The 24,425-nt window shown below is 38.4% G+C and overlaps 1 protein-coding gene and 1 long non-coding RNA gene across 6 annotated transcripts in view; one reads left to right on the top strand and one right to left on the bottom strand.

Moving 5' to 3' along the window:
* Positions 1–1,355: 1,355 nt before the first annotated feature.
* On the top strand, positions 1,356–24,220 carry ZNF404 (zinc finger protein 404). 5 transcript variants are annotated; one of them, XM_045045720.1, is made up of 5 exons: positions 1,505–1,558; positions 2,408–2,492; positions 12,756–12,831; positions 15,644–15,770; positions 22,576–24,220. In XM_045045720.1, exons 3-5 carry the CDS (start codon positions 12,823–12,825, stop codon positions 24,096–24,098), a joined length of 1,659 nt encoding a protein of 552 aa, XP_044901655.1. In that variant the 5' UTR covers positions 1,505–1,558; positions 2,408–2,492; positions 12,756–12,822; the 3' UTR covers positions 24,099–24,220. The 5 variants fall into 5 exon arrangements, with proteins under 5 accessions (XP_003997749.2, XP_044901655.1, XP_044901654.1 ...); XM_045045719.1 differs by having other exon boundaries at positions 1,540–1,579; XM_003997700.5 differs by lacking the exon at positions 2,408–2,492 and having other exon boundaries at positions 1,356–1,558.
* LOC109494782 overlaps positions 3,226–24,425 on the bottom strand; it is a 34,639-nt gene continuing 13,439 nt past the window's right edge. Inside the window, exons 3-4 of the long non-coding RNA XR_006590199.1 lie at positions 12,694–12,795; positions 3,226–3,757 (exon numbers count right to left, since the gene is read on the bottom strand). This is a non-coding gene — a long non-coding RNA (uncharacterized LOC109494782). The remainder of the gene's footprint in view (positions 3,758–12,693; positions 12,796–24,425) is intronic.

Raw genomic sequence — 24,425 nt, forward strand, 5'->3', positions numbered from 1 at the left:
ATACAAGGTTGTTTACATACACTTCATGCCTACTACCATGTCTCTCCACATCCCTCTTCCTCAGACCTCCTTTTCCTTGGTCTTCTAATACTGTTCTTCTCAAATATCTTACCAATTGACAATCCATGTACCGCTGCACATGAGTTTATATACGTTCTAACTTTAGGTCACTTATCCTTTCACACGAAGTGGGTCACCAGATAGACTGATAAATTTCTTACTCCACAGGGAGAATTTTCATTTGTCACTGTTCTTCAGGGCCACTCCTGAATGGGGTGATGGTATCCTGCCCATCTATTCCTGGCTTGCATATTGAATGAACACATACATGAAATCAAACTCAGGATTTCTCCTCCTCTATCTGCTGGTCATAAATGATCCCCCAGGAAGCCATGTACACACATGAGCTGAGGGAGAGGTGCTGATGCAACCATGGTGAATGAAATGGAACCGGGGTTACATACTCAGGTAGCTTGCTTGTGCACTCTGGTCCTGATCATACTTGATTCCAGATGTACCACTTTCATCTACAATGTTATGACCTAGTGAGTCTGAGAGAACCCAACTCACAATGGACAGGTACAGCCACTATAGGAGCTATACCCTATAGGAGATGCATACTTAAGTATTTAGTATTGTATTTAAAAATGGAAAGAAATAGGGCCGCTTTGACCTAAACGTTCATTTTTAATTCTGATTTTAAAAGAATTTTTTTTTGGTGGGCCTCCAAAAGTATTGTGGGCCCTAGGCATTTTGCCACCTTGCCTCATGGATGAGTTGGCCCTGCTAGGTCACCTCTAGGACAGAAGTCAGTCAGACTCGACGTTAATAGAAAGACAACTTACTGGGCACGAGGAATTTTGGGACGGAGACGTAGGCGTAAGGAAGAACAGGGCTTAATAAATTTTATACAGCCTTAAAATCTGAAAAACAAACCACTTTTGCATCCAAAGTAACAAGGTCTGAATCACACACAGAAACACAAGCGCGCGCGCGCACACACACACACACAGTACAGACGCACAGTGGGTTCCCCAGTGTCACGGAGAATGAAAACCCAAACACACCTACACACACCGAGGCATTGTTTCTTTAAAACAAACGCATACTTAACATCCGCGGTGGTCCTGGCTCTACTGCAGGCGCAGGTGCCACCCTTGGGGCGCGAAGGACGAAAGTCCAGGCCCCCTCACAGAGCTCGCACCTAAGGAACTATGGTGCCCAGGAGCCTGCTACCTCCACTTCCCGCCTGCAGGGTCGAGGCCCCGGAGTCCGCATGCTCTTGCTGCGCGCCCTACAGCCTGGACTTACGTCCCACTCGCCTTCTCCACCCATGCGGGACCACGTGAGATCACCGCCCTCCACAGGTCCGCTTCTCTTCCGCCGCGCGCAGGCGCACGCCTGCGCCTGCGCACTCTGAGCACAGGCGCCGGCACCGCCCGCTGCCTGCTGCCTGGGCTGCTCCCGCTGGACTGCATTTCCCAGAAGCCACCGGGCTCGCATCCCCCTCGACCCCTGAGTCCTTTTCCGGTGTCCAAACAGCTGTGGTCCCTACGTGGTGAGTAAGACCTATCCAAAGGTAAAAATCAGCGGAGGCTTCCGCACTCTGACCAGAGCGGGACGCAACCCGCGGAGGGGATGAGAGGCTCTCCGGCAGAAAACAATCCGGGAGATGACAGGGCGTGTAGAGCCAGGAGTCTCAGGCCTGTGTCTGCGCGAGCAGCAGAGATTTGTGTGCCCCCGAGATGCGTGCGTGTGTGTGTGTGTGTGTGTGACAGCGTGTCTCCGTGACGTCGTCTGCGTTTGCATGTCAGTGACAGATACTTGATTTGTGCTTATTTAACTTCATGGCTTATGGGTGACCGACGGTTGTGTGGCGGTGTGGGTTGTCATTGGAACGCATGGCTCTAGGCTCCGCGGATCCTCCGCCCTGTGTCCTCACAGCCACTTGGGGACGGCCGCAGATAAAAGAGGGAAGCCAGATTCGGGGCCTTAGAATGGAAGAATGGAGAATTACAGCAAGGTCACACAGACTTGATCTTGAGATGAGATTTTTTTTTTTTTTTTTTTTTTTGGAAGCTCGATGTGGCCCCAAGGCAGGCTTTTGGGAAGACCTGATGAGGTCCCAGGAGTAGGAGTAGGATCCCCCCTGGAAGCTCCTAGAGGTCACCTACATGTTTCCTAACCACAGCATTTCCAGAACTCCGGCCCCAGGAACATGCTGTGAATTGGAGACAGATTCCACCCGAGACGTCAGTGATCCTGGCCTCTCTCATACTGGGAAGGTCAACACTGCTCTAGTAGCCTTTCTACTCCCAGTCTGGTTGTGTGTGTGGGACTGGTGTTAGAAGTTACTGTGCTATCCAAGAAAATCCTGATGTCTCATGATTGCTTTCTCTTTTCCCAGTGCTGCCAGTCTCTTAAAAAAAAAAAAAAAAAAGATACTGAGAGCAAAAAGAATTTTTGTTACACATCTAAAAGTTAAACTTCAGGTGAGTTTGTATATCCTCATTATTCATAAAATGCACTTTAATTGTAAAGTTATGAGACCCTTTCTTTTCCTCCTTCTGAAATGTCCTGCCTACCAGTGACATTATCTGTGAACTGTGTGTGAGGTCATGCAGGTGGATCATCCTTCTCAGGACCCCCAAGCCCTTCTCCCCATAATTTAATCTGTTGCCTACCGTTAGCTATTATGTTTCTAATTTTTGATCACCAACTAAATTAGTCTATAGTGAACATCATTATGCATAATGCATAGATCTTTATGTCCTTTTACAGTCATTCCCTAAGGATAAATTTCTAGGTTTGAAATTTGAGTCAAATATCAGATATTTACAATATATCCATATGCTTGTACTCGTTGGAATACAATGACAAAAAGATATAGTTGCTATCCTCAAATTACTTGTCATCCAGTAAGGAAATGAAATCAAAGTAGGAATAAGATAGACTATGTGAGAGGCCACGAGGAGAAATTCAGGTGATCTGCTTTAGGAGTTCACAGGAAGAGACACCATTCTGTCTCTAGCAGCCCTGTCACAATACGATCACATTATGCCAACTCCCTTGTGTCACCATACCACACTTTGTTTATTCATTCTTGTGACAACGGGTTGTTTTCCGTATTTGACTGTTAGGAATAAACCTTCTATGAACACTCTTGTACAAGGCTTCATGTGGACATCTGTTCTTGGTTTTCCTGGGTATGTACTTATGGGCGGAAGTGATTGACTTAATTTACTCTCCACTGCAAAGTATAGTTACTTTTCAAACTGGCCGTCACTTGATATTGTTAATCGTTTCATTTTAGTCCATTCTGATAGGTGCACAGTAGTATCTCATTGTGATTTTAATTAGCATTTTCTGATAAGTGGTTATGTAATATCTTTTCATATGATACTGTCCATTTTGATATACTCTTACTAAGTATTCAAATCTTTTGTCCATTTTTTGGTCTGTTTTTTGCCATTTTCCTATTGATTTGTAGGAATTATATACATATTGAATACAAGTCCTTTGTGTGTGTATGTAAGCATATGCATGCCTGTGTGTGTGTGTGTGTGTGTGTGTGTGTGTGTACAGAGACAGAAAAAGAAAGAATATCTTTCATTAGCCTAGAGCTTCTTACTCACTTTATTAATGATATCTTGTAATGAAGAGAAGTTCTTAATTTTAACCAGTCTTTTTCTTTACGGTTATTGCATCTTTGTTCTGTTTAAAACATCTTTTCCTGGGGAAGAAGGGTCAGCTCTTCCTTATGGTGGAATTCCAGGTGTTGAGTGTAGAAGGGAAGAGGGAGATAGAAAATGGCAATTAGGCAAACACCACAGAAATAGTTGTTTCAGACACAATCAACTGATAGATGCTGAAACTAGTGGGTGAAAATTTGAGGAGAGAAAGGATTTGTAGTGTCAAAATATTTCCCACGCTGCCTATTGACTACAAAGGGAAAGATAGTAACTTTACAGTGGGGAAACCCAGCAGAAAGCAGTCTAATCAAGTGTTCAAGGTTAACCTCACCAGTAATAAGGCATTGGCATCATGGGCCCTTTCTTATGGTGTGAAGAGAAGGACACAACATCATTGTGGTACTGCCAAAAATACGTGACCTCACTCCAATCATGAAAATATTAGAAAAACCAAGTGGGGGGACATTTGACAAAATAATTGGTATTCCCCCCAAGATGGCAAGGTCATGAAGATAGGTGCGGTAGACAGACTCTATGGTGACCGCTCGATTCCTGCCTGCTGGTGTCTGTGCCATTGTATAATCCCCACCCCTGGAATACAAGCTGAGCGTCTGACTTGCTTTCAACTAAGAGAAAATAGCAAATGTGAGGGGATGTCACTCCTGTGATAAAGTTACATTATGGTCAAAGTCATGGTATGTCACTGTTGTGGTTATATCATGTCGTGGAAGACTCCGTTATAGCAGACTAGAGCTAGACTCTCCTTGAGGGCTTGATGTAGTAAGCGGCCATGCGGGAGAAGCCCATATTGCCAGAAACGCAGGTGGCCTCTAGGACCTGAGGGTGTCCACCAGGTGACAGCCAGCAAAACGCTGGGGCCCTCAGTCGTATAGCTGCAAAGAAATGAATTCTGCCAACAATCCGAATGAACTCTGAAGTGGGTTCTTCCCCAGGTGAACCTCTGAATGAGAACACAGCCCAGCCAACACCTTGTTTGCAATTTATGAGATCAGCCTAAGGAGAGCATCCTGCTAAAACTGTGTGCAAACTCTGGGTCCACAGAAATTGTGAGATGATAAATATGTGTTGTTGTAAGCTAAATTTGTGGTGGTTTGTTATGGCAGCAGTTGAAAACTATTACCGTGAGGAGACCGTGGAGATTGGAAGAGACTAAGGACAAATAGTAGCTAAATGCAATGTGGGATCATGTATAGGATCCTGGAAAAGAAAAGGACATTAGTGTGAAAAACCGGTGATATTTGAATAAGATGTGCCATTCTAGTATTGTCCCACTGTTAATCTCCTGGTTTTGATTACTGTCCTATGTAAGACGTTAACATTGGGGTGAGGGGTAAAAAGAACTCTCTGTACTATTGGAACTTTTCGCTAAGTCTAAAATAAGTAAAAATAGAAATTAAACTAAAAACGGGGGAAATTTTGCACATCCATAATCTTGGAGATATTTTCCTATTCTTCCAGAAGGGTTATTGTTTCAGTTTTCAAACTTAGGCATATGATCCATCTTGAATTTATATCTCTATGTAGTAGAATCAGGGTCAAAATCATTTTTTTGCACACAGATACTCAATTGCTCAGGCACCATTTGTTGAAAAAGACTATCCTTTCTGATTTATATTGCAATCAGACTTTTTTGAAAAATGTGACTATATATGTGCAAGTATCTGTCTGGAATCTGTTCTATTGGTCTGTTTTTCCATCCTGTGTCACTATCACTGTTTTAATTACAGTAGCTTTCTGTCATGTCTTGATATCTAGTAATGTGGTTTTGACAACTTTGTTCTTCAGAATTGCCTGGACTATTCTGTGTTCTTTGCATTTCCATATAAATGTAGAACAAGTTTGTTAATTTTTTGTCTTTTTTTTTTAATATAACTTGTCAAATTGGCTGTTAATTTTCTTTAAAAAAATATCCTGCTGATATTGTTGGAGTTGCATTGAATCATTAGATGAATGTAGAGAGAATTAAAAGTTAAAATTGAGTCTTCCAATTCTTGAACGTAGAATATGTTTCCATTTGTTTAACTGTTAATTTCTTAATGTTTTGTTGTTTTCAATCTAAAAGTCTTGTATCTCTTTTGTTAGGTTTTTCCAAAGTGTTGTATTTTTTAGTTTTTTTTTCATAAACTGTTGGGATTTTGAAATTTCGTTTTCCAGTAACTTTGCTTTAATACAATTAATTGTTTTATACTTTGACCTTTTATTCAACAATCTTGCTAATGAATTCATTTATCCTAATAGTTTGTAGAACTGAATTTTTTTTTCAGTGTTCAAAACCATGTTATCTGCAAACAAAGATGGCTTTACTTTTTTTTTTTTCCAATCTTACCTTTCATTTCACTTTTTTTTTTCTTTACGGTACTGGATAGGTCTTATAGTATAAAATTTAATGGAACTGGTAAGAGTGGACAACCTTACCTTGTTTCTGAACTCAGAAGGCCAGCGACCCATATTTCACCTCTCATATAATGGTAGCTGTGGTTTTATTCTGTAGATTCCCTTTATCAAATTAAAGAAGTTCCCTTCTTTTCCTAGTTTGTCGAGAATTTTTATCATGAACTATGGTTGAATATTATCAAAGATTCTCCATCTGACAAAATGTATGAATGGCTTCCTCCTTTATTTTTTTTTTCAACGTTTATTTATTTTTGGGACAGAGAGAGACAGAGCATGAACGGGGGAGGGGCAGAAAGAGAGGGAGACACAGAATCAGAAACAGGCTCCAGGCTCTGAGCCATCAGCCCAGAGCCTGACGCGGGGCTCGAACTCCCGGACCGCGAGATCGTGACCTGGCTGAAGTCGGACGGTTAACCGACTGCGCCACCCAGGCGCCCCCCTCCTTTATTTTTTACGTTTGGAAGGTTACATTGATTTTTTGAAAATTAAATGACCTTTGTATTTCTACATTAAATCCTTCTCATCATCTATTATCACTGGTACTATTTGGTTTACTATGCTTCCTAATATTTGGTTTAATATGCTTCCATCTATGTTCATGAGAGAGATATGCTGTAATTTTCATTTCTTGTGATTAATATCCCTGTCAGGTTTTGATACTACAGTTATGCCTCATGATATGGTCCATTTTTTTTCTGTTTTCTAGAAGATACTGAGTTTTACTAGTATTTTTAATTCCTTCAGTGTTTGGGAGAATTTGCCACTGAAGCCTCTGGGCCTGACATTTTATGGGAAGTTCCTTAATAAAGGTTTTATTTCTTTTTTTTTTTTTTAATGTTTGTTTATTTCTGAGAGAGAGAGAGAGAGAGAGAGAGAGAAAGACTCTTTCTGGGGAGGGACAGAGAGAGAGGGAGACACAGAATCCGAAGCAGGCTCCAGGCTCTGAGCTGTCAGTACAGAGCCCAACATGGGGCTCAAACTCATGAACCCAGTGAGATCATGACCTGAGCCAAAGTCGGACGCTTGACTGACTGAGCCAGCCAGGTGCCCCAAAGATTTTCTTTCTTTAGTAAATACAACAATATTCAGAATTTCCATTTCTTATATCAGTTCAATTAAATTTATTTCAAGGAATTTTAAAATGTCATCTACATTTTCAAGTTTATTGGCATAAAGTTGTTCATGAAATTCTGTCATCAATTTAATGTCTATAATATATGTAGTGATACCTCCTTTCATATTCCTGATATTGGCATTTATATTCTAGACCAGTATAGCTAGAGGCTTATCAATATTATCTCTTCAATGAAATCGTTTTTGGCTTTATTCATTTTTCTCTGTTGTATATGTGGGTTTTTTATGTCACTGGTTTCTAAATTTGCTTTTCTAGCTTCCAAAGGTAGATCATTGATTTTTAACCTTTATACTTTGATAATACATACATTTATGTTTAGCTGAAGGGGGTCAAAGAGTGTAAAGAAAGAATAACCTAAGTGGACAATTATTACAAATGCTCACGCTGTCCACTGGGAGAAAATAAATTCCAGATTTATTAGCATTGACATAATTTGACACAGGGTTTCCATCGTAATTTCATTACTAATTTACTTGCTTTGTCAACATATCTGTAGTACATCTAACAACTATGATGGAGATTAAACAATGAATGGCATTTATCTGCAGCATTTATTTAAAAAAAAACCATAGGTAAAAAATGTTGGGCGTCTGGGTGGCTCAGTCAGTTAAATGTCTGACCTCAGCTCACTTAGGTCACGATCTCATGGTTCATGGGTTTGAAACCTCGCATCAGGCTCTATGCTGACAACCCAGAGCCTGGAGCCTGCTTTGGATTCTGTGTCTCCCTCTCCCTGCCCCTCCCCATTCACGCTCTGTCTCTGTCTCTCTCTTAAAAATAAATAAACATTAAACAAAATTTTTTAAGGTAAAAAATATCTTTGTAAGTATTGGTTTGGTTGCATCTGACAAGTTGTGTTATATCATACTCTCAGGATCATTCAGGTCTGGTTTCCATTATGATTTGTTTTTTGACCTGTATTTATTTAGAAGTGAACTTTTTATATTTGGAAACATTTGAGAAATACCTGTTTTTAAGTTCTAAGTTAATTCCAGAGGCTTCAGAATATATGCATTCTTTTTTGATATTAATCATTTGAAATTTATAGATGCTTGTTTTATGGCCCAGAATATTCTGATAAATACACTGTGAGCATTTGAAAAGAATGTGTATATAGTCTATAGTTTGGGAGTACAATGTTCAATTAGGTCAATTTGATTACTCCTGTTCAAAGTTTTATGGCCTTGTTTATTTTTTTTCTCTTCCTGTCATTGGTTACCAATGGAGGGTATTAAAATCTCAAACTTTTGAAAGGGTATTAAAATCTTAAACTATCCTTTAATTCTGTTGGCTTTCCTATACATATTTTATTTATTTATTTTAATCTTTTAAGTTTATTTATTTATTTTGAGAGAGTGAGCGAGCAAGGGAGGGGCAGAGAGAGAGGGAGAGAGAGAACCACAGGCAGGCTCTGCACTGTCAGCACAGAGCCCAATGTGGGGCTCGAACTCACAAACTGTGAGATCATGACCTGAGCTGAAACGAAGAGTTGAACACTTACCAACTGAGCCACCCAGGCACCCCTCGCTTTATATATTTTAAAGCTGTGTTATTAGGTACATAAGAAATGTAAGACTCCCATTTTGTTCTTGTTGAATTGTACAACATGTCACTTATAATGCTGCTTGCATTGAAGCCCCTTGTATCTGTTATTAATATACTAACATCAGCATTCTTCTAATTAATGTCTAATGCATTTTTCCACTCTTTTATCTTTAATATGTCTGTGTCTTTATGTTTCAAATGTATCTCTTATAAGCAGCATAGTTGATCCTGTTGTTCTTTTCAATCTAATCTGACAATCTTCGCTTTTAAATGCAATGTTTAGTACATTTATATTTCACTATAATTACTGATAGAGTTTGTTTAAGTCTGTAATCTTGGGATATATTTTGTTTGTCCTACTCATTCTCCTTTCCTGTCTTATTTTCAATTAATCAAGTATTTTTTATTATTTCATTTTATCTCTCTGTTAGGTTTTTCTGGTTGTACATCTTTGTATAATTCTTTAATTCTTTGTATAATTCTATAATTCTTTAACTGAGCTATTTTTGACTGCATCTTTAATATAGTCTCCTTTAGATTAGGGCTTTTACTACCTACCAAATAATGTGAGACCATTTTAAGTTTAACTCCATTTATGGTGTTACTGTCATTTCTTCTTCATTACAAGCCCCACAAGTGTAATTATTTTTGTTGCTTTAAAACAGTCCATTTGTTTAGTCATATTATTCATATATATACTGTCCTAACTTTTTGTACATCCACACTTCCATCCGGGATTACTTGCCTTTAGCCCGATTGCTGTCCTTTGGTATTTCTTGTATTGTGGGTCTGTTAATAAGAAATTCTCCAAGCTTTTGTTAGAAAAGGTCTTTCTTTCACTTTCATTTCTTTTTTAACTGTTTATCTATTTATTTTGAGAGAGAGAGAGCAAGCAAGGGGGGAAGGGGCAGAAGAGAGGGAGAGAGAAAAATCCCAAGCAGGCTCCACGCTGTGAGCGCAGAGCCCCATGCAGGGCTCCATCCTGCGAACCATGAGATCATGATCTGAGCCAGAATCAAGAGTTAGATGCTTAATTGACTGATCCACCTAGGCGCCCCTCACTTTCATTTCTGAACAATATTTTCTTCGGGTATAAAATTCACAGTTGTCATATTTTTCTTTCAACACTTTAAAGATCTGATTCCATTCTTAGGCTACTATAATTTCTGTTGAGAAATGAACTCTTTCTCTTGTTGTGTTCTTATAACTGATATCCCTTAACAACATACTATTAAGATATGTTTTTAAACTTTGTTTTTCAGTTGTTTGGCCATGCTGTGCCTAGGTATGGATTTGCGCATTTTATCTGGTTAGGTTTGATGAGTTTTTTGATTCATACATCAAAGCATTTCACGAGATTTGTGATGTTTTTGTCCATTGCTTCTTCAAGTAAATTTCCTGTCTTATTTTTTTTAGGTGTTCAATCTCATGTCTTGACTATCTCATGTATTTCTCTTACGTTCTGCTCTGTTCTTTCCTTTTTTCTCTCTGCATAAGATTATTGTTAATTTGACTTTACATTGACAATTCAATACATTCTTAATTTTCAGTATTCTATTCTTATAAAATGTTCATGTGAATCTCTTAAGATTCTAAATCTCTATTGATATGCTTCATTTTGCAGTCTGACTGAGCCAGCCAGGTGAGCCCCCCTCCCCCACTTTTTTTAAGTAAGCTCTACACTCAACATGGAGCTTGAATTCACAACCCTGATATGAGTAGTCATGTGATCTACCAATTGAACCCATTTTGCATCCCATTTTGCCCATATTTTTCTTTATTTTTTTGAGCATCTTAATATAATGTTTTTAAGTCCTTGTCTATTAGCTTCACTATGTAGATAATCTCTGGATCTGTTTATACTGAGATTTTTTTTCTGTTGATTATCAGTAGCCTTCTCCTGTTTCTTTGCATGTTTAATAATTTTTATTGTATGCTGGCATTGTGGATAATATACAGACTCTGGATTAGGTTATCTTCCTTTAATGAGTTTACTTAAGGGTTTCTCATTAAAAAAATTTTTTTTTACCGTTTATTTATTTTTGAGACAGAGGGGGACAGAGCATGAGCAGGGGAGGGGCAGAGAGAGAGGGAGACACAGAATCTAAAACAGGCTCCAGGCTCTGAGCTGTCAGCACAGAGCCCGACGCAGGGCTTGAACTCACGGACCACAAGATCACGACCTGAGCCTAAGTCGGACGCTTAACCGACTGAGCCATCCAGGTGCCCCAAGGGTTTCTCAGTCTTAATGCTGTTGATATTTTCAGCTAGATAATTCTTTGTTGTGGGGAGGAGGGGGCTTTCCTGTACATTACAGGATGTTTCACAGCACCTCTGGTTCTCTACTCACTAGAAACAATAGCAGCCCTTTCCATATTTCGACAACCAAATATGTCTTCAGACATTGCTAAATGTTCCCCTGTTGAGAACCAATGGTCTGTACAGTCATTTTCAAAGTCTGCTTCACTTTTCATTGCATGAACGCACTATAATTTATTTAATTGACCATCTATCTAAGTACCTTTAGATTTAGTACCTTTAGATTTCTCTCCAGTTTTTTCTTTTAATTTTAACTAGTATCTATAATATTCCTTTATACATCTCTAGGCAAATTTTACAGTTATTTCCTTTGGATGGAAACTCACAAATGGCCTTTCATGGCTAAATTCTTATGGAAAATTCTACTTACATGTCTCAACTGCACTAGGTTTTCAGAAGTCCACAGGACACCATAAGAATGCTCTTAGGGCACCTGGGTGGCTGTTGAGCATCTGACTCTTGATTTCGGCTCAGGTTATGATCCCACTGTCATGGGATTGAGTGCTATATCAGGCTCCTCACTGAACAGAAAATCCCTGCTTGGGATTCTCTCTCTCTTCCTCTGCTCCTCTCCTGTGCTTGCGTGTTCTCGCTCTCGCTCTCTAATTAAAAAAAAAAAAAATGTTCTTTTCCCCACAACCTTACTGTATGTGGTACATCATCAACCTTTGAAATCCAACAATTGAATACCTGTAAATGTTAGTACCTTATTGCTTAAAAAACATCTGTTTAGTAAATCTTTTGATAGGTGAAGTTTTAATTACCTATTCTTAGGTTTCACACAAGGGAACAAAAAATCTGGGTTTCAAAGGCAATAGTTGGGGGAAAAAGTTGGCCCTATAATTGTAGAAATTAAATTCAAAACATATCACTTCTACTGATTGTTCGTGATATAGGGAAAAGGCTTTAATTAAATGTTAATGTGTACACACTACCTATCACGTAAGGTTGCAAAAATCTGTATGTTGCTGTGTGGTTTCAGTAAGCAGAAATTCACTTCTCTCTTGTGGGTACTGGGTGGGTCGGGAGCTGCGGGCACAGGCAAGGACTCGTGCCAGCAAAGTAGATCCTGATAGGGAAATCCAGGTTGGTTAACCCAGAGGATCTTAGAAGTCAGAGTTTTGGCTTAGGGGAAAGACTTCACATGGGCAGGCAGTTTTACAGTGGTCAAGGTTTCCAGGTTTGTCTCTACTGTTTTCTGTCTTTGGTGCAAAAGATTTTATGTCCAGGTCCATGAAGGATAAAGGTTGTTGCAGTTTGTGTTGCATGACTTGGTCTTTACCCTGGAACATAGGCCTGGATGGGGGAGGATCTATTCAGTATCACTGAACAACCCAGGCAGGGTTCAGTTGGCTTGGTAAGAATGAAAAATAAGGCACTGTGGGTGTCCGGATCGAGCTTTGGTGCAAGAGTGCCCCTGTTCTGTATCCACTCTTGTGTGGCTTGTATCTGTAGGTATGGGGAAGGGCTTGGGTTTCTCTGGACTTCTCATATCCCCTGATGTGTGTTAATGTGTTTGGGAGGGTGGAGAGTGGGAAAGAACAGTGGGAAGCAGAAATAAAGAAGAAAAAAGAAAGGTTCTCCTACCTTAAATAATTTTTGGAGTTCCGAGATACACAAGGTCTCAAGGCCTCTTTTTCCTCTCTCAGCTCTGGCTTCTCTGAACTCAGCTTCCCTAATAGAGGAAACCTGAGGAAGACAGGTGGTTTGAAAACCATGGCCCAGGTAGGTGTCTCTGTCCTGAAATACTGTGATTTTTTAGCTCATATAAAACTTTCATTCTTTATCCCCAAGCCCCCTATCTAGGAAAGTTGTATCTCTGACCCTATTTCATGGTTTCTCCCCTTACAGAGAAGGATGATGTCCTCCTCATTTGCTCCTTGTTTTTTTAGAACTGATTTTCAGTTATTCATCAAATAATTCATTTATCTTCTATGTGTTCAGTCTTCTCTCGCGAGCATTGTTAAAGGAGTGAAAGAGTAAAGTACCTGGAAGGAAGTATTTGAGCTTCCCTTATCAGTTTTGTGGTTTCATGAGATAGAAGTGATGGTCCTATTTGATCACAGGAGGGTACACTTTCTCCATAGTTTTCCAGGGAGGTAAGGGAGAATTGGGTTAGGAATGTTCTCAGGGTCAGGTGTGAGATGAAACCTCAGCTTTGAAAAGCTTTTCAGTTTGGGTAGAAATGGTATTGGTGCCGAGAGACAGACAGACAGACAGACAGACAGACAGACAGACAGACAGACATCAGGGCCCTGGCTAAGGAATTACTGAGAACTGAATAAGGTAGTAAGGTCCATTTTGTATTGGAAGATAAATAGCTGGTCTTGAGTCAATCAGTGTTGGTCTGATCATCCTATATTAGTGTGTTCTAACGCAGGAACAGGAATTCAGTAAGGGATTGTAGAAAGGAAGATCATCTAGAACTACATGTCCTAGATGATACTGAACAGTGGGGAAAAGCTTACGATTTGGGTCCACCCTAAATATCAAAATAGCATAATACTTTACATTTAATATTATTTTAATAACATTAATAACACCTTAAGACTTTAAGACAAATTGTATCTGATGTCTTTAAGAGGGACTAAATGAAAACTTTAACTTGTGAAAATAAAGGAGATGCTTATGATACACAACCTGACATATATTACGTCTTGATAAAATTACTTAATTTTATAGAAGCTATTTCCGAAGATAGAAACTTTATCAGCTTTTTGAAGTATAACTGACATATAATTGAGTGTATTTTGTCTCTTTAGAGTAGCTTTATTGAAATTTAATTTACAATAAATTGCTCATGTTTAAAGTGTGGAATTTAATGAGTTTTGACCTAGGTATATACCTGTGAAACTCTTACCACTATCAAGATAATAAAAATTTTTCTCATGTCCCTTTATAATCGCCCCCTCCTTACCTGCTCCCAACCTTGCCCTTTGTGCCCAGGCAACTGCTGTCTTGCTTTCTGTCACTATAGGTTAGTTTGCATTTTTCTAGAATTTTATATAAATGTAATCATACATCATGTGCTCTTTCATTAGCCTGTTTCATTCAGCATATTTATGTTGAGATTCATCCATATTGTTGCATATCTTATTCCAGTATATATTCCATTCCAGTAGTATATTCCATTTAATTACTGATTAGTATTCTCGTCTCAGGATATACCAAAATTTTCCATCCATTCTTCTGTTGATGGATGTTTGAGTTCTTTCCACTTTAAAAAAAAATTTTTTTTTTATTTTACTTTTGAGAGAGAGAGACAGAGCGTGAGCAGGGGAGGAGCAGAGAGAGTGGGAGACACAGAATCCAAAGTAGTCTCCAGGCTCTGAGCTGTCAGCCCAGAGCCGGATGCGGGGCCTGAACCCACAAACCGTGAGATCGTGACCTGAGCTGAAGTCGGAGGCTTAACCGACTAAGCCACACAGGTGCCCCTAAGTTCTTTCCACTTTTTGACTACTACAAGTAAAGCTGCTATGCCAAAATGCTTCATGCCAAAATCTTTGTGTGGACATATGCTTTCATTTATCTTGGGTGAACACCAGGAGTGGAATGACTGGGTAATGTGGATGTTTAACTTTTTAAGAAATAAACTGGGTGGGACACCTGGGTGGCTCAGTCAGTTAAGTGTCTGACTTTGACTCAGGTCATGATCTCGCAGTCCATGAGTTCGAGCCCCGCATCAGGCTCTGTGCTGACTGCTTCAGATTCTGTGTCTCCCTCTCTCTATGTCCCTCCCCCACTTGCGCTGTCTCTCTCTCAAAAATAAGTAAACATTAAAACATTTTTTTTAAAAAGAAATAAACCGTTTTTCAAAGTGATTGTACCATTTTACATTCCCACCATCAGTATTTGAGAGTTCCATTTCTTTCCACATCCCTGGCAACACCTAACACAGTCTATTAAATTTTAGCCATTCTAATAATTATGTAGAATACTGTCTCCTAGCAGGAAGCTAGGGCAATCATAGAGTTCACTTCATTTGTTACTTATCTCTCAAGGATCACTACCTAATATTTTCTGTTTTGAAAACTATTGTCTCATACATTTTGTCCATGTTTTTGGTTATTTCACATGGGAAGGTAAATCCAATCCCTGTTACTCCATTTTTGCTGGGATAGATTTTTTTAATTCATTTTGGGGAAGAAAGTGAACAATGCTCCTTACATATACACTGAGGAGAAAAAATGTCAGAACGTGCATTTACTAATAGTGTCTGATTTAGGTACATAGTAGGTAATGTGCTTGTATATACTGTTTCATTTAATTGGGAAAGTCTTGGTTACTTAATTCATTTTCGTACATTTAAAGTTTTCCTCTATTTTTAAAGAAATTTGTTGTACTCCAACAGGATTCTTCAAGACTGTGTTGGCACTCTACTTCAGAAGCTAATTTATTTATCTTCGTCTGATCGTGTCATGACCTTGTAACTCAGCTTACTTGTTTTTCTGTATTGCCCCCTTACTGCAATTCAGTCATTCCATCTTGAACATTTTTTCTTTACTGTTACAAATAATACGTGGGTTTGTCATTTCAGGTGCCATTGACATTCAGTGATGTCGCCATAGACTTTTCTCAGGAGGAGTGGGAATGCCTAAATTCTGATCAGAGGGATTTGTACAGAGATGTGATGTTGGAGAATTATACTAACTTGGTCTCACTGGGTAAGGACATCTGCCTGAAGTGATGTAGAATCTACTGTCTGGAATAGCTGCTTTCTCCACTGTGTATTTTATGTTCTATAGCGAGAAACCAGATAAATGTCTCCATATTCATATTCTCCAAGGCCTAGTTTGACCTTTATTAGGTGGAAACGGGCATCTCTCTTCAGCACCTGAATCTTTTCTGTCTTTCATTTACCTCCCTCCGCCCCATCCTACAATTTCTTCTTTTTCTAAATCAATAAAGGTTTGAATTATTGGACTTTTTCCTGCATAACCAATGCAAAGGAAACAAATTTCATATTATGTGTATGTCCAGAATATCTACAAATATTCCACTTTAATTGCTGGTCCACCTACATGGAGAATAGATAACATGGGGTCCTGGTTTTCTCTTTGCTACAAAAGAACCATGGTAATTTCTACAGTGTAGAATGAATCAAGAGTATTATCTGCTTAGTATTATTTTTGCATTTACAGCAGGAGAAAAGTTGGTTTGCAGTGCTTTTATAGATTCTACTGAGAAGTGAAAGTCTTTGTTCAGTTTTTGGAAAATGCTTGACCATTATTTCTCCTGGGATGCCAGTTAAGGTGATGTTAGATATTTTGAGTGTATCGCACAGTTCTATCATGTATTTATTTCCCTTTCTCTCTATTATTTTCTGTTGACGTGTATTTCAGCTCATTTATCCCATATTCTGCTATGATGAGTCTGCTCTTAAAGATGGATTTTTCATATCAGATGTGGTCTTTTTCAGTTCTAGAAATTCAATTTGGTGGTCTTCTATGGCATCTAATTATCTGTTGAAATTCTTCATTCTTTTATTTACTTTCTTTTCATTACTGTGTTCTCATCTGTTTTCTTAAACATTTTAATCAAAGCTATTATGGAATTCTTGAAGGCCTTCATTTTTTGTACTATCCTTGGGTATGATTCTCTTTCTTTTTTTCTCTCATTATTCGTCATCTGGTAATTCCTCTTTAAGTCACCTGGAATTGTGATTGTATGCTGGACATCATGTTCACAAGAACTGAACAGTTTCCATATGATGGGATCTTCCACCAGAGTATTTACATTTTCCTCTATTAATTGACAGGATGGCAGGCTGATCACTATAATACAATCAGGGAATGAGCTGGGTCAGTGCTAGTTTTCAGTTTGGGTAATGGTCAGCTACCTCTTTTTTATCACTTTACTGCTAGCTGCACTCGGAATCAAAGAGTTTCTACAGGGGAAGAGTAGTGGATCCTCAGGACCAATTCACCACTTCTTCATGGCTCTTATTGTTTATCTGTGTCGATTTAAGCTGCTTCTCCCAAACGATCTTTAAAAAAAAAATTTTTTTTTTTAATTTTTTTTTTCAACGTTTATTTATTTTTGGGACAGAGAGAGACAGAGCATGAACGGGGGAGGGGCAGAGAGAGAGGGAGACACAGAATCGGAAGCAGGCTCCAGGCTCCGAGCCATCAGCCCAGAGCCCGACGCGGGGCTCGAACTCACCGACGGCGAGATCGTGACCTGGCTGAAGTCGGACGCTTAACCGACTGCGCCACCCAGGCGCCCCCCCCCAAAAAATTCTTTTTAATGTTTATTTATATGAGAGAGAGAGGGAGCAGGGGAGGAGCAGAGAGAGAGAATCCCAATCATAGAGCCTGATGCAGGGTTCAATCTCACGGCTGTGAGATCATGACCTGAACCAAAATCGAGAGTCAGACGTTCAACCGACTGAGTCACCCAAGTGCCCCTCTGAATGGATTTTTTTGATTCCAGAAGAATTGTTGAGAAGCAATAAGTGAATCATCCGCTTGACATGCCAGGAAAAGAAGAGCATAACAGACTTAGAGAAAGGAGAAGAAAGGAAATAGTAAAAGAAAGTAGAAAGTAATGAAATGAAAGCCAAACACAAAAGAGCAAGCCAAATCAATTTGCTTCTCTCTCAACATGAATCAAGAAAAAAAAAACCTGTGTAAGGAGAAAAGCCACCTCATTACAAACCTTGAAGCCGTGAAATACGGTATTTTGAAAATCATCCTGCCAAAAAGAAACGAAAAATCAAATGAAATAAATGATTAGAAAATTTTATTCTACAAAAATTTCCACTCAAGAAAAAAAACCTGAAAAGTCTCATAAGCACTAAAGGAACTGAATCAGTCATCAAGAGTCTCCCCCAGAATTAGAAGATTCAGGCCTAAATCATCTGTCATTAAAGTATAGGTGCAACAGTTTGAACATGTAAGAATTTTGGGAAAATATTCCCCATAAATGCTTTTGCATGTTGAGTCTAACAAAGAATAAACTATGGACAGAGGGACAAACCATAAAATAGACTCTTAACGACAGAGAACAAACAGGGTTGAGGGAAGGAGGGAGGCGGGGGATGGGCTCAATGGGTGATGGGTATTAAGGAGGGCACTGGCTGTGATAAGCACTGGGTGTTGTAGGTAACTGATGCATCACTTTCTGTTCCTGTAATGTTTCACTGTATGTTGACTAGCTAGCATTTAAATAAAAACTTGAAACAAAAAAAAAAGAACATTAAAAGATGAGAAGAGTAGCCATCTTTTTAAAATATGGGATATACTTACAATAGCTTTTTCCAGTATCCTTGCCTACTAATTATATTATCTGCATCATTCCTTGGTCTGTTTCTTTTGATTCATTTTTCTCCTAGTAAGGGTCACATTTTCCTGCTATTTGCATGCCTGATCATTTTTTATTAGATGCCAGACATTGTGAAGTTTACTGTGTTGGGATGCTGGATTTCTAATATTCTTTTACACATTTTTGGGCTTTGGTCTGGGATACAGTTATGTAATTTGGAATCTGTTGATCCTTTTGTGGTTTGCTTTTAAGTTTTGTTAGGGTGGGTCCAGAACAGCTTTTAGTCTAGGGATAATTTGCCCCACCCTCACCCCCACCCCACTGAGGCCGTATCCTTCTGTGGACTCTGTTTGATGCCTCGTGTTATGGGGTCTTTCCATTCTGGTTGGTGGAAACAGGAATTTCCCAGGCCCTTTCTGACTTCCAGGGGATGTTCTGCCTACTTCTATCTGGTAGTACATTCTTTGTTATTTGTTTCCTCACACAGATGTCCAGATTCATACTCATCCAGCTTCAAGGAGATTCCTCTACAGATCTCTAGAGATCTCTCTTCCTCCTTTCTAGTACTCCAACTTGCAAATTCTGCATCTCTTTCTGTCCCTTCATTCTCTACTCTGTCTTCTCAACTCAGGGATATAGCTGCACTGTTTTAGTTTCCCCTCCTTGTGCTTTGTTCTGGAAATTCTCTTTAGGCAGTCAGATGCGGCACTTGTGGGGCATACTTCATTTGTTTCCCTTCTCTCAGGAGATTTCTGTCTGGCGCTATTTTCCAATATTTGAATGATATTGTTTCATCTATTTTGTTGGGTTTTCTAGTTATTTAAGGTAGGAGGGTAAATTTGATCCCTCTTAATGTTACATGACCAAAATCACAAATTACTCACTCTGTCTTTGAGAGCTTCTTTGCACTTTAATACAAGAGGTTTTAGACTCACCTTATATCTTCCCTGCCCTGGACCAGGAATTAGCTATTTCTCCAAGGCACCCTAGTTCACATTAGTGGGAAATAGTTTACAGAGACTGAAACCTGGCCAACAGGGAAGCTAATTGTAATCACCTTTTTGTGGGCATAAATACACATTTTTTAAATTATTTCTTCTATGGAAATTGGTTTGTTTAGATTTTCCATCTCTTCTGGGGTCTATTTCTGTTATTGTCTTACTTTTTATTTTGAAATAATTTTAGATTCACAGAAGAGTTATAAATGTGGTACAAAGAGTTCTAGTATACCATTCCCATAATGATGATAACATCTTACATAACCATGGTACATTTGTGAAAACTACCAAATTAACATTTTACAATTACTATAAACTAAATATTTTATGTAGATTTCACCAGTTTTTGCACTAATGTCTTTTTTTCTGTTTCAGGATCCAATCCAGGATACCACATTACTTTTAGTCATCACGTGTCCTTAGTTTCCTCCAAATGTGACAGTTTCTCAGTTTTTTCTTCTCTTTCTTGACCTTGATACTTTTGAAGATACAGTTTGGTCAGGTATTTAGTAGAGTGCCTCCAAATTTTGGGCTGTTTGTTTTCTTATGATCAAACTGAGATTATGGATTTGGGGGAAGAATACCAGAGAAGTACCCTTCTCATTGTATAACGGGAGTACATGATATCGATATGATTTATCAGTGTGCTAACCTTAAAAACTTGTATAAAGTGGTGTCTGTCAGTTTTCTTCACTGAAAAGTTACTATTTTTGTTTCCTTTTCATATTCTATTTGTTAGGACCAAGTCAGTAAATCTCACTGGGGTCAGTTTTTATAAATAATATTTTCAGAAAAAAACGTCATCATGTACATCTCAAATTTATTTGCATAGTTGTCTTTAAGGATTTCTTAAACATTCTCTGTTTCTTTATTGATGACTGACTGCCTGTCGTCATTGCGTTTGGATTGTCCTCCTATCTTTTGTTCCTTGAATAGGTAGGCTAGTGGTTTGTTCGTATGTGTTAATTGTACAGTTTTATTTAAAATTTGTTTTTATTGATTTTCCTTTTCTGCTTTCCTTCAATATATTTTATCATTCTTTTTCTAATTTTTGTCTTTTCCTAATTTTGGATTTCATATTTAATTTATTCATTTTAAATCTTTAATTTTTCATTTGATGTACGCCTTTTGGTCCATGTGTTTGCAGCAATACAGTTGAAGGCCATAGATTCTGATGTGTTGTATTTTTACTATCATTCTTTTCAAGATGTTCTGTGGTTTCAGTTTGTATGTTATCATTCTCTAACAGTAGTTGTTGGTTTTTATTTATCCAGAGAAAGGGTTTTGGCTTTTTGAGATTGCTATTCATTTTTCATTGATTCAGAGAATATTGTTTGCTTTACTTCAACTTTGTGAACATATTGTACTTCATTCATAGAAGAATCCCACTTGTCTTCACCTCATACTCGACCCATTTAGCACATGAGAGTCTTTCAGGCTGCTCCACCATCCAGACAGCCCATTTTTAGCCTACATTGAACGTATTCTTTGTTGCAGCGTCCCAGGCATTTGGTTTCCCAGGGTCTGTTCCCATGGTATTTAGTTACTTTATTTTTCCCCAACATCCTCAAGTTTAATTTCTTAGATGTTCATAAGCATTTAAAAATAATATTAACTGGGGCGCCTGGGTGGCGCAGTCGGTTAAGCATCCGACTTCAGCCAGGTCACGATCTCGCATTCCGTGGGTTCGAGCCCCGCATCGGGCTCTGGGCTGATGGCTCAGAGCCTGGAGCCTGTTTCCGATTCTGTGTCTCCCTCTCTCTCTGCCCCTCCCCCGTTCATGCTCTGTCTCTCTCTGTCCCAAAAATAAATTAAAAAACGTTGGAAAAAAAAATATTAACTATTGCAATTCCTGAAATGCATTTCTGTGAAATTCAAGGACAATTTGCCTTGCCTATAAAGGAATGGAAGGGAGAATTTGGGAAAGTCATTAGAGAAACAGAACACAGTTAGCATCAGTAGGATGGATAAACAATGTTAAAGTTCTACTGATGAAGGTAATACACCATCTGATTATCTTGATTGAGATAAAGCAGAAAAACAATCATGACTTGGCACAGGAAGGATGGAACAGTGTACGTCAATTTAAGGGGATAAGCAGGTGGAGAACGATCAGGTATCACCTCTTTCCATTTATATTTTTGACTAAGCTAGTTCGGATGTACATTTTTCTCACCTGTAAGGTAAATGATAGAGGAAAGCATACTTTACTATAATAAGGCATGAGAGATTAGGATCAGCGAGAGATAGTTGATAACTGTTGCATCATTTTCAGAAACTAAATGGTTATTTTGCTTGGCTGTCTTCCCCAGTGACCTTGATTTTCAGCCTTATTTACCTTTATTTTCATCCAAGTTATTTTTTAAAATTCAGTACTTTATTCTACAAGTAAGGACTTGTTTTGCAGTAGTAGTTGCAAGAATTTTTGAGTTTTAGAGTAAGAAACTAAGTAGTAAAACAAATGAGAATATAAGTATGTAATAGAGAAAAGTATTTTGAAGACAAAAAGTTAGGTGTTGGAGTACAGGATAAAGGATATGAATTTACTTAGAGTTAGCGGAGGCAGCCTTTCTGAAGAAGTGATTTCTAACCTGCAACACCTGAAGATAGTAATTTAAAGGAGTGAGGTGAGAGGATTTCCGAAAGGTGGAGCCCCAGGGAATGGGAAAGGTCATGGGACATCTTAGTAGCTGAAGAGATGCATTGGGATAGTATATAGGGAACAAAGATGCCAAGGGCTTGAAATGAATCTGTGTAAATAAGACATCCTTTTTATTCATGATTGTGTATTTAGGTTTCATGCTAAGATAAAGACAACCCACCGAAAAAATTACATAGAGCCTCTGATAGATAATGTTAGAAATGTAGATAACCAGAACCTACTCCTACAGAATCTGATTCAGTCTCAGTGGATCTCTAAAAGGCACTATATATAAAAAGCTCTCTCTGTAATTTTGACCCACACTAAATATGAGAACTACTGACTTTTTCTCTTTGCCTACTCACAAACCTTAAAAGTCTCGTATGAACTTTTATAATTTCCTGAGGCCTTCTTGCCTCTTAAAAATTTAATGACACGATTTTAGGATTTTATAACCCTTTCACTTCCAGTGAGTATACTTCTCAATTTATCCCTATTTTTACTCTAGAAGGCCCCTCCTCACCCCCAGTACAGGAAAATAGCATTTATTTTCTCATTTTCTTTCAGACTTTGATTTTACAACTGAGACCAACAAGTTATCTTCAGAAAAAAGCAGTTATGAAGTAAATTCATACCATCGGGAGACAATGAAAAGAAGTAAAACCTTCAACCTAATGAGGTTTATTTTCAGAAATGACCCACAGTGCAGAATTGAATTTGGGAGAGAACAGGGACCCAACATGGGATGTTTTAGTCAAATGACATTTATAAAACATATATCTCTTCCTCTACATCAGAGAATTCACTCTAGAGAGAACTCCTATGAATGTAAGGAATGTAGGAGGGGCTTTAGAAAAAAATCACACTTTACTGAACATTTGAGAGACCATAATGGTGTGAGACCATATGAATGTAAAGAATGTGGAAAGGCCTTTATAGTTCTCCAGCATTTTATTAGACATAAAAAAATGCACACTGATTTGAAACCCTATGGATGTAATGGATGTGAGAAGGCCTTTAGGTTTTATTCACAGCTTATTCAACATCAGATAATTCATACTGGTGTAAAACCTTATGAATGTAAGCAATGTGGGAAGTCTTTTAGACGTTATTCTCACGTTACTGAACATCAGAAAATTCATATCGGTTTGAAACCCTATGAATGTAATGAATGTGGGGAAACTTTTAGATTGTACCGACATATGTGCCTACATCAGAAAATGCATCATGGTGTGAAACCCTATATATGCAAGGAATGTGGGAAGGCTTTTGGTCATCGCTCAAGTCTTTATCAACATAAGAAAATTCATTCTGGTGAGAAACCATATAAATGTAAACAATGTGGAAAGGCCTTTGTTCGCAGCTATCTACTTATTGAACATCAGAGAAGTCATACTGGCGAGAAGCCTCATGAATGTAAGGACTGTGGAAAGGCCTTTAGTAGGGGCTCAAGCCTTCTTAAACATAAGAGAATTCATAGTAGTGAGAAGCTCTATGATTGTAAGGAATGCGGGAAGGCCTTCTGTAGAGGCTCTCAACTTACACAACATCAAAGAATTCATACTGGTGAGAAGCCACATGAATGCAAAGAATGTGGGAAGACATTTAAGCTTCATTCATACCTTATTCAACATCAGATAATTCATACTAATTTGAAACCACATGAATGTAAACAATGTGGGAAAGCCTTCAGTCGTGTTGGAGACCTTAAAACACATCAGTCAATTCATGCAGGGGAGAAACCATATGAATGTAAGGAATGTGGAAAAACCTTTAGACTTAATTCTCAACTGATTTATCATCAGACAGTTCATACTGGTTTGAAACCATATGTATGTAAAGAATGTAAAAAGGCCTTTCGTTCTATCTCAGGTCTTTCTCAACATAAGAGAATTCATACTGGTGAAAAACCCTATGAGTGTAAAGAATGTGGTAAGGCCTTTAATCGTAGTGATCGTCTGACTCAGCATCAGAGAATTCATACTGGTGTGAAACCACACAAATGTAAGGACTGTGGAAAGGCCTTTACTCATTGCTATCAACTTACCCAACATCAAAGATTTCATAGTGGTGAGAAACTCTTGATGTAGTGAGAGTCAGAAAGCCTTTTAGCCATGGCACATCCTTTACCATTGTCACTATTCCACCACCTAATGATGTTATGGTAAAGATTAAGTTATTTAACATAAAAATATAAATGCTTAGAAAGGCATCTGGCACATAGTGTTTGTTTACTAAGTATTGTGGTTTTTAAATGATAATCACTAGTATTACTGTATATAAATTCATGTGGAAGGAGGACTCTATAAGCATATTTTTTTCAGATAATTCATTCTGGACAAAATCCCATAGAATATATTAAACAAGACCCTTTTTTATTCAAAGCTCAACCCCTTGAAGGTTAATAAGAAGAAACC

Source organism: Felis catus, chromosome E2 (genome assembly GCF_018350175.1).
Source record: "Felis catus isolate Fca126 chromosome E2, F.catus_Fca126_mat1.0, whole genome shotgun sequence".
NCBI classification, from domain to species: Eukaryota; Metazoa; Chordata; class Mammalia; order Carnivora; family Felidae; genus Felis; species Felis catus.